Below are 15,428 nucleotides of genomic sequence, written 5' to 3'. Positions count from 1 at the left end.
AGACGTAACAGTACTAATGGAATGGTAGTGTTATATTATAACATGAAGATGGACGATCTTAAAATACAACTGGATCATAAAGACCTAAACAAAAAATTTACATCTTAGAGGTGCAATCCTTAAACAAGACAAGTTAAAATTACTTGCAATCATACAACTCTGTATCTTAAAAGTGCTACTGGACCAATTAAGTAGAGAAGAACGTCTGGCAAGTGTTTTTCAGTCAAGTAAGTAGAGAAGAACGTCTGGCAAGTGTTTTTCAGAGAACGTCTTGCAAGTGTTATTCAGTCAAGTGAGTAAAGAAGAACGTCTGGCAAGTGTTTTTCAGTCAAGTGAGTAGAGAAGAACGTCTTGCAAATGTTTTTTAGTCAAGTAATTAGAATAAATCGTATTTCAAGTGTTATTTAGTCGAGTAAGTACAGAAGAACGTTTTTTTCAAATGTTGTTGAAAACCTACAATAGAAAACGTTGAAGAGGATGACTTTAAGAAAATACTGAACATTCAGGGAAGCTTAAACCAAGAAAATTGGTATTATCGTAAAACCAAATAATTGTTAAATATGGTATGGATTGACATTAATCTCCGTTTGTCCCATAGCAGACAACTATAGTATAATACACACCTACAGATGGATACCCCGGTGTTAAGGGATCGCCATCACTAGTATAAACAGAGCCCCGCTGCATTGCTGTTTCCGGCATCCACCAGGATTTAGGATACACATGGTCAGGGTCCGTTCCTTCCAAAGCAACTTCTGCAGGATCAAGGTACAAAATGACCCCAACAGCGCCCCTCTCATGGGCATTCCATACCTATACAGATTGATCTAGGTTTATCAAAATACTACTGCAAACAATCATAGGACACTACGTATGTGCATGCATTATAGCTTCTAATAAGCAATATGATATAAAGGTAAATACCAAAATTTCTTCACTTCTTTCCTGTTTCATTACTTTAACTATTAATTATGATAAGAACGGACATTTATATCATTCTTGGGCATACGTTTTTCAGTTGGTTTTTGGTCCGTTTCAATTTGTATCAAATTATAAATAAAGTAAAATGTATGTGACGAAGGTCAATCACCACGCTTTTACTAACTCAAGGGGTTCGAGTCACTTTGACCCAGACTTCCGTGATGTATGGCCTAAGACTTCCCGATGACTTTTACTCAGCTTCTAGTACTCAACATTCAATTAATAGTTTATAAACACACCATAATATTTTATTAATGTGAGTTTTATCTGAACAATAGCATCATTGCCTTGATAGTTGAAACTACAAGTTTAAAAATCTGAGTTTCAAATAACGAAACGTTAAGTAGTAAGCCTAAGACTCAAAATCTATATTATTTAGGTTAAATAATCAACTAAAACTGCATAGAAATATACATCAAGACTCGCCAAATAAAAACATTTGTAACAACTGAAATAGTCATGAATTTTCATAACTGTATAGACTTTTTTGTCCAATTTCTGCGTTTAGTTATGACGATCTTGTTAACCGGGTGACTCAAGGTTCTACGCATGTTTTAATCCAACTCAAGATCATACGCATGTTTTAATTCAACTCAAGATCATACGCATGTTTTAATCCAACTCAAGGTCCTTCACATGTTTTAATTCAACTCATGATCCTTCACATGTTTTAATTCAACTCAAGGTCCTACGCATGTTTTAATCCAACTCAAGGTCCTACACATGTTTTAATCCAAGTAAATAATACATGATAAGTTTATTTACTGATAGTATTAAGTACAGCAAAGTTTAGCCCTAACTAAACTAAAGCCAAAAATATACAAAAGTTACAGTGTTAATTTATCTTTTTATTTAATATAGGCCGCACTTATCAAAACCCTAACTAATGTTAGGCCTAAGACGAGTGGACTTAATAGATTTCGGTGTCTGAGATTAGATTCTTTTGTATTATTCTACAAATTCTGTATCTAAAGAAATAGTGTTGCAATAAAGATATTAATTTGACCGCAAGAGTGGGTCTCTTCTGCTGTTATATATATATATATACAAACGAGTTACAGAATTGACGCAAATAGTATCAATTTGGAGTAAGATTCTTGCAGAAATGGCGCTTAAAAGGCGTTGTGAATAACTTTTTTCTCCTATTAACTGTCGAAATATAGGTGAAAAATTATTATGCAAACAGCTCACGGACAATAAAAAAGATCATGATGTGTTATACCCACAACGTCTTAAACTGACCCACCTTTCTCCCTCTGCTGGTTGTGGACATAATAATAACCCCACAAAACCGATTACAAAGTCAAAAAAATGCAACAAATTGTGCTTATTCGTGTATGTATAAAACTGTCAAACTGAAACATTTACAGTGTTTTTCATTGCTTGATTACTTTTTTCTTCTAATGTTAACGTAGGCTGAGCCAGTGTACGTTAATTATGGCAGAGTTGAAGATTTTGACGAACTTGAAGCACTGGGAGTCAATGTTTCTGGTAAAATTTGTCTGTCTCGATATGGTAAAATATTTCGAGGAAATAAGGTAAGAAATATTGAAATTTAACCTCTTTTTGTGCTTGTGTAAGTCTGAAACATACAATATGATATTTTTATTAATTTGCAATAACAAAGATATTTATGGAACGGCAGGTTAAAAACAAACAATTTATGTGAAGACAACTTGAAAAACTTTCAATACAAAATGCGCACTAGACATCAAAATCTGTGTTCTATTTTTTACAGTACGTATTAAATATGTGGTAATACAGTTCCGTTACTTGCCAAAAGTTTCCTCAAAATGTAGGTTCAGGACTGTTAAGCGAAAATTAAACTGAACGTGGACAACAAAGGAAAACAAGTAACACGAGTGTTCCTTGAAACATAAACTTTTATTAATAACACTGTTATCAAAACAGGCCTGCCTTCTTCTCTTGGTTGAATTTTTTCTGGCTACTGGGGATTGAAGAAAGTCAAAAGACAGCTGCAAAAACGCGAGTGAAAATCAAAATAAATTAAAAGACGGAATTCTGGAAATACTCGATTTATGTATTGCAGAATAAAGTCGAAAAACAGCTGAAAAAGTAAGGGAGAAAATCGACATATTAAGAGACAGAATCTTGGAAATATTCAACTTATATATCATGGCAAAACAAAATCTCAGTGAGGTGTTTCTCGAGTCCACGGATTACATACTTCAACCAATAATCCACAACAGTTGTTCGGGTTTCTGTATTGTCTGTTTTAATAATCCATCTTCCAAGAATTTCACACAGCAGTTCATATATGCTGACTTGAAACGTAATATCAAAATATCCAAGTAAAGCCCTACATCATTTTACAGAATGTTTTTTATGTTTGTTTGAAGGTAAGCACAAAGCTACACAATGGGCTATTTGTGCTCTGCCCACCATGGGTATCGAAACCCGAATTCTAGCGTTGGAAGTCCGTAGACATACCGCTGTGCCACAGGAGGGCATGTTTTATATAACTTGTATACCAATATAACTTACAATCTACGTAGTCCTGAAAATAACTAATTTTCGTAAATACAAATTATTCAAATTCTCACATGCATCACACTAACAGTTGAATATTTTCAAACAGTGTTTGAACCTATATATTTCAATCTGTTATAATCTACAGACCTCATTATTAATTGTCATAACCTATTCATTTTACCTCCTACTTCTTAAACTCGATAGGAAATAATTTATTCTAACTAAACATTGCCTAATCTAACGTTTTTCTTAACAAGAAAATCATGAATCTGTAAATCTTACAATTTTCTAAGTGTACGACTTTTTGTATATCAATTGCAGTCACAAGTATAACGCTTTTCAAAACAGTTTCTTAACAGACAAGGCATTCTATTTATCGTGTGACGTAGCTAACGGTAGTCGTTGCTTATTGATTGAAACATGGATACATTCTAAGTAAGATATACTATTGCATGAACGTGTAAACCGTGAAGTCAAATTCTATTGTATTATGAATAATTGGTGTGATGTATGCGATAATTGTATAGTGTTTGAATAATTTATGTTAATAAAACAAAATAAAGCAGTCCTTCTGGTATTTGTTTGTTTGTTTGGTAATCAAGCACAAAGCTATACAATGGGCTATCTGTGCTCTGCCCACCACGGGTATCGAAAGCCGGATTCTAGCGCTGTAAGTCCGCAGACATACTGCTGTGCCACTGGGAGGCCTGGTTTTTGTATATTTATTTGTTATTAAGCTCAAAGATACTCGATGATCTATCTGTGCTCCGCTCAGCACGGGTATCAAACCAGATATTTTAGCGTTATAAGTCCTCAGGCTTATTGCTGAGCCATCGGACAGCAAAAACAACAACAAAAACTGTCTTATTGTAGAGCTACATAATAGAATATTTGTGACTTACAGAAGGAGAATCAACTCCCGAATTTTAGCGTTGTAAGTTCGAAAACTTACCGCTGACAAATCAGGGAAAAAAGAAAGTAAAAAGTAGCTACTGTGGTTCGTTCTTTTACCAACGAGTAGTGGAATTGACCGTCACAATATAACGCCCCCACGGCTGAAAGGGCGAGCATGTTTGGTGGGACGGGAATTCAAACCTGTGACAGTCTCAGATAGCGAGTGAAGAGCCTTAACCATCTGACCAGGCCAGGCCATAATACGTGAAGAAACCTTTAATTTTGATTATCAGCATTGCGATTTAGATAAAGTACTAACAGATAAACTGTTTACTTGCTGCTACTGTGGCTCGTTATGTTACTACCTTGTGAGTGTGTAACCTGATATAATCAATCATAAATACATTAAAATCGCACTGAATAATACACACATATATCTATTGTAATAATGCTCAGTGTTTTGTCCTGAAAATGTGCTTGTACTGTACTACCCAACTAAGCACTTCATTAAAAAGGTCTAAAGGTAGGTCGTAGAATAACAATATGGCAGTACCAAAAAGAATGCAAACAAGAATATAGGGATGATACAGTTATACATAGATCATCCCTACATGACTTTTAATATTAAAACTTAATGTTAAACTCTAAAATGTGCGAGTACAAAATGGTTATGAGGTCGGTCAATTTCAGTGACTTCGTAGCGAGAATCTGTAGTAGTCTGTAATAATCAAGACATGTTTTGACTCAACTTGGTTTTCCTTGTACGTAAGCCCTAGGCTTTTGGTTACACTACATTGATGTCTACCATGACATGACCATGATATTATGATAAACAAAGTGTATAACAACAGTCACAAATTTATAACTTACAACTGCAGTAATATTAAAGTCAAGTATGCATTTTAATGTGTAACATTAAATTCTAATATTGAAAGTCATGTAGGGATGATCTAAGTTTAGCTGTATCATCCCTATATTCTTGTTTGCATTCTTTCTGGCACTGCCATCTCTATATCATTTTACATTTACAATTTTTTTTTATTATTACTTGTTTTGTAACGATTTTTCTTTAACTGAAAGTTAGTGTATTCTATGAATGTGTGTAATAAAATTTAATATTATGTGTAATGATTTTTTTTCTCCTTCACTTCATACATAATATAATGGTTGGCTCCCTAAAGACACCGCTGTATAGTGTACAAAGCATTGAGTATTCTACATATTTCTACCAAAAAGCTAACTTCAAGAGGTAATGATAACATCGTTTACACTAGAATTATTATTTTAATTACTACTAGTTGTTACGATTAAGCGATAACATCATGTACTGCCTAGAAACACATAGAGTGGATTTAGGCTTAAACTGACGTTAGTGATAAAGTAGTTGTAGAGTTATCTGGACTGAAACAAGAAGAAGAAAGATGAACAATTTGGTGGGTCTGACCAATGATAGTCTGGAGGCAGATAAGTCAACAGTTATCCGAAGTCTCTCTACATGTCTAAATACCCATGTGTTGTTACATAAGGATATCACCTCTCTCCAACAAATATGTGAAAACCATGTCTGGTTCAAAATAACTGCAACAATGTCCCGAACTCATATATTAATTCAATAGAATATATTTAGGAGCCATGATTTGAAAAGTTACGAGTCATTACTAACTATCGTTTTTATTAAGAACAATGGAGGCCAGGAGTAAATACATCTATCAGAACTTACACGAGGGCACACATGACTGAATAGCAGTAGTTATTTTCATTTTGGCCACTAGTGTTAATACCCGTTGTTAGGATAGCAATTAATAGGACTCGTCTGTATAACTATGCATGGAATATTTTTGCTTGGGAAATGTTTGTTTGTTTTAGGATATTCGAGCAAAGCTGCACAAGGACTATTTGTGATAGCTGTCCCTAAATTGAACTGATCGACTAGAAGGAAGGTAATTAATCAACAGCACACACCACCTAACCCGTGGGCTACACTTATCATACAAAGATTCTTATAATGCAGTCATACAGCGTGATTTTGCGGCAACGGGTTGTGAACCATGGAACCTCGAATTCACAGTCCTGCACACTAACCACTGGACGACTCTCAACGATTGAGTAGTGTATATAACGAAGTCCTAAGAAATATGAAGTGCTAAGTTTTTTTTTGAACCATTATCTATATAGATTTAAATAATGAGAAACAAAATTAAATATGAGCAAATAGATAGATAAATGTGACCAAACTACAAAAAAGAGAGCTTTAATTACAGAATGTTTAAAAACATATATTAAAAAACCTTAATTAATCCTCTGTGAAATAACAACATATAGTATCATTATTATTTCAGCTAGTCTAATACTCATGTGCTTATAAAAATATTACCGTAACGTCTCCACTCGGGGAAAACCCGTTATACGCCATACCCATATCTTCTCCACCTGCTTGAGGAACTTTCTTCTCTTGCAGTTGTGCGGTAAAAAAAACTTCTCCGTTATTGCTGTCAACTATCTCCACCTAAAAATAAAGTGAACGATTTATTAGCAGTTCTACTGATTACAAAACAAGTTATCTCCTTTTTATTTTCACAGAAAAATTGCTGACGAAATTTGAATAACGTATTTTCAATTAGTCCAAATTAATTGTGTCATTTAATAATTTATGTTTTCCAGATTTCATACGTCATTAGATAACTATATAAAACATTCGCAGTCAGAAATGTTCACACTATTTTACGCTGCATGGTTACAGAATGTATACAACTTCTCTTTGATGCCTGAGTAGTTCAGTGGGTTTGAAATGAATATCTAAAGCTTAATAAAAGTGTTCGTTGATAGGAATATTTGCAGTCTGCCAGTGGTGTATTGACTGTAAAATATCAAACCACTCTGACTTGGGGACGACTACCCCTGAATCCTAGGGGTTTCATAAAGTGCTTTTAATGTTGAAATTATTACCAATAACAATCTTGCGCCCGAAAAAAAAAAAAGCAAAAAAGACTCATACGCCATCTATTGAACACTGACCGATGTTAAATAAACAGAAGTGGAGACTTGGTTTAAATCTGTTAACGTCTAACTTTGATTCCAATATTAAATTATTGACCAGAAGAAAGGTAGCCAATCAGCATCACCCCTCGCTACGAGGACTTTGTCAATATTCGAAATAAATAACGGGATTGATTGTTAGTATATCACTCTTATAACGCATCACACTGAAAATGCGCAGAATCTTTAGCGGCATCGCGGTGAGGAACTTATCACGTGAAACCCCTGGTCACGCCTGGCCCTTGGGATTAACCTAGTCGTTTTATATAGGTCTTAAAAATAAGTTTTGTTAATGCATTTTAAGTAACTGAGAAAGTTATGTTGCGCATAAATGTAACGAGGATATCTTTCAAAATTCATCTGAGAATCTCATATAAAAACATACGTGTGTGTGTGTGTGAGTATGCCGAGTGGCCTCATTCTTTCCAAAATTACTTTTCTACAACCTTCCAGGCAAACTAATATATTTTCTCGACCTAAAGTAAACAGACAAATCAAACAATTGGCTATATACACTCTGTCAACTGGGAGAAATCAAACATCGGATATTAGAGTTTTAAGCTCCTAAACTTACCGCTGATCCACCCAGGGAGGGGAGACTTTCTAGACCTTCAGACTTGCGGCATACGAGGGGCAAATTAGTTAGTTGCGTTTGAGCCCATGGTATCAAGAGGCACTCAGTGCTTATGCGTTTTTTTATTACCCTTTTCAGACAATTTAAAAGGTAGAAAGGGTGGTATTTTAAAAGCATTGTATTTGTGAAAAGTTGTTTTAATGGGCAAAATTTCAATGCAAAAAAAAATACACATAAAAAATGAGGGCTTGTGAAGAACAAAGAGAATTAACCTTGCCCACGGGTCCACATAAAACACATTATTTGACCTTCTCCTCACAATTTTACATAACTAATGTTTAGGGTTACCAGGTTTTCAGAGTGAAAAACTGGGACATTTTTGTTCCCGTAATGAATGTCACTGTAACAGTTCTGAAGCAGTTGAAATTACAATAATACACTTTTTACCATTTGTTGAATAATTGGATGTTTATTGCATGGGGTTTTAAAAGCAGAGACAACTAAAATTTGTTAAAAGCTTATCTAGTTAAAAATTAATAACTTAATAAAATTAAAGCACGCTAGTTAAAAATTAATAATTTAAGAAACTTTAGGCGCGTTATTATTATTTTATTTTCAAGTTGTGCATTTTTACTTTATTTCATTTATATTTAACTAGAGCATTTTGATTTCATTCATTTTTAACCAGCACGTTTATTATTTAATTTATTTTTAACCAGCACGTTTATTATTTAATTTATTTTTAACTAGCGCGTTTTTATTTCATTTGTTTTTAACTAGCGCGTTTTTTATTTGATTCGTTTTTAACTAGCGCGTTTTTTATTTTATTTATTTTTAACTAGAGCGTTTTTTATTTCATTTATTTTGAATAGCGTGTTTTTAATTTTACTAAGATATATATATATATTATCCATCTTTTGTTCAATTATTAAAAAACTTGACTGTTATTGCAACGACATTACTTTGTGTGTGTGTGTGGATATAAATTCTGGTTTTGTTTTTAATTGGGTTACCATTGAATTTGAAAAATGGGAATAAAGAGTGTGAAAAAAATTGAAAACTTTCCCAAAACCTGGAAGATTTTTTTATTATATTGAAACTTGCATGAGCGAAAAAAACATGCTTCTTAGCTGAGTCACTTGTTGATGTATTTCTATGCAACCTTCGGTAGTTATAGAATTTTATCTTGTGACAATTTTCGAGTTCAGTATGTTTAATGATAGGTTTACCAAACCTAAAGCAGCATTAATACGGTTACCAGACGTCCCTGTAAAACTAAGATAGATCCTGTTTTTAGCCTTATATTTTCGTCCCTATGAGAAATAGCAAAAGTGGTAAATTGTCCTAGACAACACGTTTTCTTAATGTAAAATGTCATTGAGCAGCAGGAAAAATTGAGATTTGAAGACTTGCCCATCCGCGAAGAAAAAACAACAACAACAAAAAACATATATTTTACCTTTGAGTAGGAAAAAATACACATATATATATATACAAGTATTTCAGAATTTAAAACCAACTGCGATATACGTTTCCATATAAATATCAATAGCTAAATTTAATAGTTTAAATAAAGTATCTAGGTGATATCAGGTCAAAAGAAAAGTGTGTGTGTCGGACGTAAAATCATGCATTAGGTATAATTAATATGTATCTTTCCATCAATCATTAAAAATAATTAAAATAGTTTGTGTACTCAAGTGCAAAATAATATATTTTTAAACCGGAAAAAATAAGCAAGAAGTAAGTTACATTACAAAATACTACTGCTCGACCCTAAACCTTTTTTGACAACAATCTATTTCTGTCAAATTAGGATGGAACTTTTATAAAAGTGATGGTAAATAGTGGCAGCAGTTTGGAAAATTATGATAAATACATGTTAATAATGTCTGACGTTAGCATAACAAATCTTAATGAGATATTTTTTAACTTTTCTTAATTAAACTAGAAAATATTTTTGTGAAACACAATTTGTACGAGAAGTCATAATTACCGTATTTGGATGTTGTGGATCTGGATACGAGAGTAGAATGTTATATGGAACCATTTCAACTTTATCTAATCCCTGATTCGACCACATATTTCGAATGTATTTCGCCAGTTCGAAGTCACGTGCAGTCCCTGCCACGTGAGGTTTCTTGGATAAATACCTAATAATGATCCATGACGTCATTTTAGAATTTCATCCATAAAACAATCTAAGCTGAAAATCAACTTATCTCACGCAACGGCGCGAAAAACGATCGATCTAGTGTGCCAAAGTTACTAATAACACCCAGTTTCCCATTCGTTAATACTTTTACTTTCATAATCCGCAGATCAAGTTAAAATTAAGTAACCAAACAAAAACTAATGACAACTAATTTTCTAAGAATTTTTTCAGTGGTCTTTAGCCTTCCCATTAAAAAACATCACGAAGGCTTAACGGAGCTGTTCCGAGTTCACATACCGATCATGTTTATACATGTTTTCAAAAACACAGTTTCATTAGGTTCTAACGTACCGAACTGTTCTGAATAACGCTTTTCCATATCCAAAAATTTAAACGTTAATGTCCGGTGATTTTTCCAGCACCAGTATCCTATCTTTGGTTTACATTTTTCCTAAGATTCTTAGATAGAAAAAATGAATAAAAGTATAAATTTTCATGCAATTTTTCTATAGCTAAAACATTAGTAATAAAGTTGTTTAGTTAATTGTCTAGCCTGTGAAGAAAAAAAATGTTTTTTTAGGCGTAATAAATGTGATTTAAAATCATACTCAGCTCTGTTAGGTCAGATGTTAAAGATGTATTATCATAAACAGATAAACGTTATTGAAGCGAATGCAGTTCATGCGTGTGTTTTAACTATATAAACATTCTTGTAGTGGTTTTGTATAGCAAGAAAACAACAAAGCTAAGACATTTGTAGTGTAATGTTTATTATTACTTCAAGGCCAACTAGTTGTTAGTTATGATGCGAAACAGCCGTATTTTTTATAATGCTAGAATCAGAATGTTTTTTAAGTACGAAAGTGTATTGTTTGTTAACGTTTCCGTTCGCGTTCGTTAAAAGCATTACTTTAGCGTACGCTTTTCATTCAAGGTAATTTTTATTTTTATTTTTTTTGCATTTTGAGAATAAGGTCTTAGTAAACGTTTTACTTACGCTTGTATTTCATATTTTCGTGTCATATGATGCCCATTTTTTTACTCATATAAAACATATTTAACACAGAATGTAGGAACCTTCAGTAAAGAAAGATTTTAATTTTTTGAGAAGCAGTTTCCTAACTCTTGTTGAATGATTAATGATTCAGCAAGAGTAGGGACTGTCAGTGGAGAGAGAAGAAAGTTGTTACAAATTAAAGTTGTTCATATTTATGATAAAGTTACTTAATACTATACCTCCAGCTGTAACACACACAAAATAACATTATCTAACAGGTGCATCTAACAGGGAAAGTTAATATTCTTGTTTCTTGATATCGTGCCGTATTTGTATTATGATAATACAAGATACAAGTTCATTACACAAGTTACAACCATTCTAGAGCAAGTCAACAATCTACTTAAATAGATAACGACAAAGTGAAATAAACGCTGACTTTTAATGCCCTGCTAAGCCTTGTTTAATCATACAAGATAATAGAAAATAACTTAGATGATTATTCAATTGATGAAACGTTTACAAATGCGAACTATCGTTTTTATATCTTTAAAAGAGAGAACCACATGAATTAAATTTATGTAATACATGACCATATGATTTTAAGAAATATTTTACCCTAATCCCCCCCCCCTTTTTTAGTTATATATATAGTGGTTTTCGGAAAAACCTAATAAACTGACTTCGATAAAATATTACAATTTTATCCTTGCTTATTTAAAGGAAAAACTCCTAAACATTGTCCATATGACTTCAATGGCCCTTTTAATTTGATACAGGCCGATGACCTTTGTTAATCCTCAGTACCAGCTCTGGGTCTTATCAAGATATAGCTTTCACATTTCTTTTTTCCACTTACTTGAGGTACTTTTTAATGTTTTCTGGCTTTGCATTGTTTATTATATATTTCGAAACTTTATCGTTTTCTTCATATGAAGGAACAGTTAGTCTTTCGGCCACTTGGAGTTTGTGTCGTTCGTGTTCGCTCATGGGTCTACCGCCAATCCCATAGTTACCAATTAGTATGCCAACTAGCAGCGCCAACACAGCTAAGCTCAGGGCAGCAACAATTTGTGTTGTTCGTCCCATGTCTTTACTTCTTTCTCTGAAAAAAACACAAAAAAAAAGAATAAAATTGCCATTGTTTTCAAAACCAGTTCAGTTAATGACGCCAGAATTTCTTTCTTTTCCAAACTCAACAGTTTCTTTAACTTAATTTCCAGATATATCCCAAACGTAGTCTATACCAGATATTACATCTCGAGCTAATAGCCGTGTCTAATTATAAGGTATTACAGTGAAAGTCTTTTCTGTAAATAATAAGTATACTGGTATCAGATGAGTCACCATTGCAAATAAAACAACAGCTTAGTGTGATTTGTTACAATTGTAACGAATTTGTTATTATATATTTATTTTGATATCAACGTTTGTTTAGGTTAAATTTATATTTAGAAACATACATAGTGTTATGTCTCCGTTCGTTAGTTAATTTTCCGTAACTTCGTTCCAATGAAACTTTAGCGACACAAGTCCTCTCTTAAATAAAACTGGTTTATTCTTTCCGAATGCAACTTTACCGATAGACTTAATTTCAACAGTCGCTCTATAACAACGCTATAATTCTCAAAGAACGTCTCACGTGCTCGTGCTCGACAATACTCAGTTCAATTACACACTCTCTGACTGCAGTTCAATTACTCATTGTTCCGTCACGTTGTGACCATCTTATATATACCAGACTACCCTCTATCTAGTAGTCTCCCGATAATTCACGAAGGTTCGAGAAGGACGTGGCGTGATACTAGTCACGTGACCTCGCTGACGCAACAATAGTTTATACTCTTAAATATGTATTGCGAAACTCCCGCCTATTCTCCAAAGTTGTAGAAGATTCTCGAGAGTAAGAGTCAACAATATATTTATATAGGTAAACGTTTAAATGTAGCTCAGTATTGTTACGTAACCTGAATTTTCTAGAAACCTTCCCACGCCTATAACTATAACCAACGCGACGCGCCAAAAGAGAGTATCTATTATTAGTTTGCTATAGTCAGTGTGCTATAAACTTCGAGAGCTATAACTATGATTGTTATAACGCTTATCAATCGGAAAACTTCAGATATATGACCAGGAGCATTTGCAAAATTCGAACATTACAACTCAATTAACTTCAGTGGATTTACATCGGACATTAATAATTTTACGAAAACATTATCTAACGTCATCAGTGGAAACTCAATCTCTCATAGGTGTATGATCAGCGAGAACTACAGGGCTAGCTAGCTACCTACTAAGTCAATTATACCTATATCAACTCGTAATCAACTAGCTCATCATGAAACCTCGATAAGATATCAAGGAAGTTCCAAACTAGAAAGAAGACATTATATTGCTTGTAAGTTTGTGAAACTTTTGTTTATAAATCATTATTTCTAATAACTGTTATTGTAAATTGTATTGTTGGGTGTATATTAAAACGTATTTGTGTTAAAAAAGAAAACTGTTTGTCAATCTTGTTGGCAAATATTACAAACTGACTATATATTGGCATTTATTTAAACACTAAATCCAATGTACAATTTAACTACTAAATTTAAGTTATCAGTTAACGCAATTTCAGACCATTTGAAGTTCTAATACGTAACACAACGAACAACATATTATTTCTACTGGACCCAGCACAAACTAGCTATACTCAAACTCAGAGGTTCGACAGGTGAGTTTACGCAACCATAAGAAGAAGAATCCGAATTGCACTAAACCTACACGTCAAAACTTTTTACTTGATTTAAACAAGAGGTCATCTGAAAATTTCTGACACAAAATCTTCTGAGAACCCTGAAGATTTCTGACACGTGCTGTAGATATCTTAGTTTAAAGCTATGGGTATAAGACTGAAAAAGATAATGTTTATCTAAGGCATTATGGGATAAGTTTTGAAATGTTCCCTTGCATTTGTAAGAATTTTTTGGAGTTAGTTGTACGTTACTTATGCCCCCAGTGGTACAGAGACATGTCTGAGGACTTACAACGCTAGAAACCAACTGTGTTTCGATACCCGTGGTGGGCAGAGCACAGAGAGCCCATTGTGTAGCTTTGTACTTAACTACAAACAAACAAGCCGTTACTTATATGTAAACGTCAAGTACTGGGGAATGAGGGGTCGTTGAATAATCCTTAATTATTTAATCACTTTAGTAGACTTATACCTCTGGTTTTAAAACATTTGATTTTCATATACAGTGCCTTGCAAAAGTATTCACCCCTGCAAAGTTTCCATATTTTGTTGTCGTCTGAGCTTGCAAACATAAAACTTTCAAATGGGACTTTATATTTAGAATCTACACAATCTACTCCAAACTGAGAAATGCTATAAAAAAACAAAAAACGCTGATATTATGTAGATTAGATTTTCAAAGAAAATGAGAATATTCTCATTTGCATAAGTACTCAACCCCTTTTGCTACGGCAACTCTTAATCAGTTCAGGTGCAAAAGATTAGTTTGAAAGGTCACAGAATTAGTGTACTGGTCTCTGTTTGCGTGTAATGAAAATGGTTTAACTTGACTTCGGAGTAAATGCATCTGTTCAAGCCACAAATCACATAGTGATATGACAAACCAACCATGAAGACCATGGAGTTTTCCAAACAAGTCAGGTATAAAGTGGTAGAGAAACACGGATCAGGAGAAGGTTACAAGAAAATTAAAAAGTCGCTGATTATCCCTTTGAGTATGGTGAAGTCCATCATTAAGAAGTGGAATGTGCTTCATACCACCCATTCACTACCCAGATTAGGCCGCCCTTCCAAACTAAATAGCCGGGCAATCAAGAAGCTGGTTAGGGATGCCACTGTGAAGTCAACAGCCAACGATATATAAGTTATGTACCAGTAGTTACAATACTAACTGTGTATAGAGTTACCATGATACACGAGTTATACATCTGTGGTTACAAAACTTGCAAAGTTCCGTGTCTGAGGTGGGAGTCAGTGTTCTTACATCGACAATATCCCGGTTCCTACACAAAGCTGTCCTGTATGGGCAAGTGGCAAGAAAGAAGCCATTACTGAAACAAAATCATCTTAAATCTCGAATGGAGTTAGCGACAAAGCAAGAAAATGATACTGCATATATAACAAAGGCAATACATCATAATTTATCACTAAACAGTCAATTGTGCCACGATAACAGTAATTATAAGTTTTAGATCTTGTCATTTCACCAGTTTATAGTATTTCAATCTTACCACTTTAACAGTAAAGACTTTTAATCTTGCCACTTTAACAGCACAGG

The 15,428-nt window shown here is 33.6% G+C and overlaps 1 protein-coding gene across 1 annotated transcript in view; it reads right to left on the bottom strand.

Annotated features, from left to right (window-relative positions):
- Positions 1-627: 627 nt before the first annotated feature.
- Positions 628-15,428, bottom strand: part of LOC106474072 (glutamate carboxypeptidase 2 homolog) — a gene marked incomplete at its 3' end in the record, with an annotated part of 17,730 nt that continues 2,929 nt past the window's right edge. Inside the window, exons 2-5 of the mRNA XM_022402454.1 lie at positions 11,990-12,235; positions 9,975-10,131; positions 6,743-6,874; positions 628-813 (exon numbers count right to left, since the gene is read on the bottom strand). Of these exons, the coding sequence (XP_022258162.1) occupies positions 628-813; positions 6,743-6,874; positions 9,975-10,131; positions 11,990-12,219 (705 nt within the window). The remainder of the gene's footprint in view (positions 814-6,742; positions 6,875-9,974; positions 10,132-11,989; positions 12,236-15,428) is intronic.

Source organism: Limulus polyphemus, unplaced genomic scaffold (genome assembly GCF_000517525.1).
Source record: "Limulus polyphemus unplaced genomic scaffold, Limulus_polyphemus-2.1.2 Scaffold6790, whole genome shotgun sequence".
Taxonomy (NCBI): Eukaryota; Metazoa; Arthropoda; class Merostomata; order Xiphosura; family Limulidae; genus Limulus; species Limulus polyphemus.
This window is presented reverse-complemented; position numbering and strand designations above follow the sequence as displayed.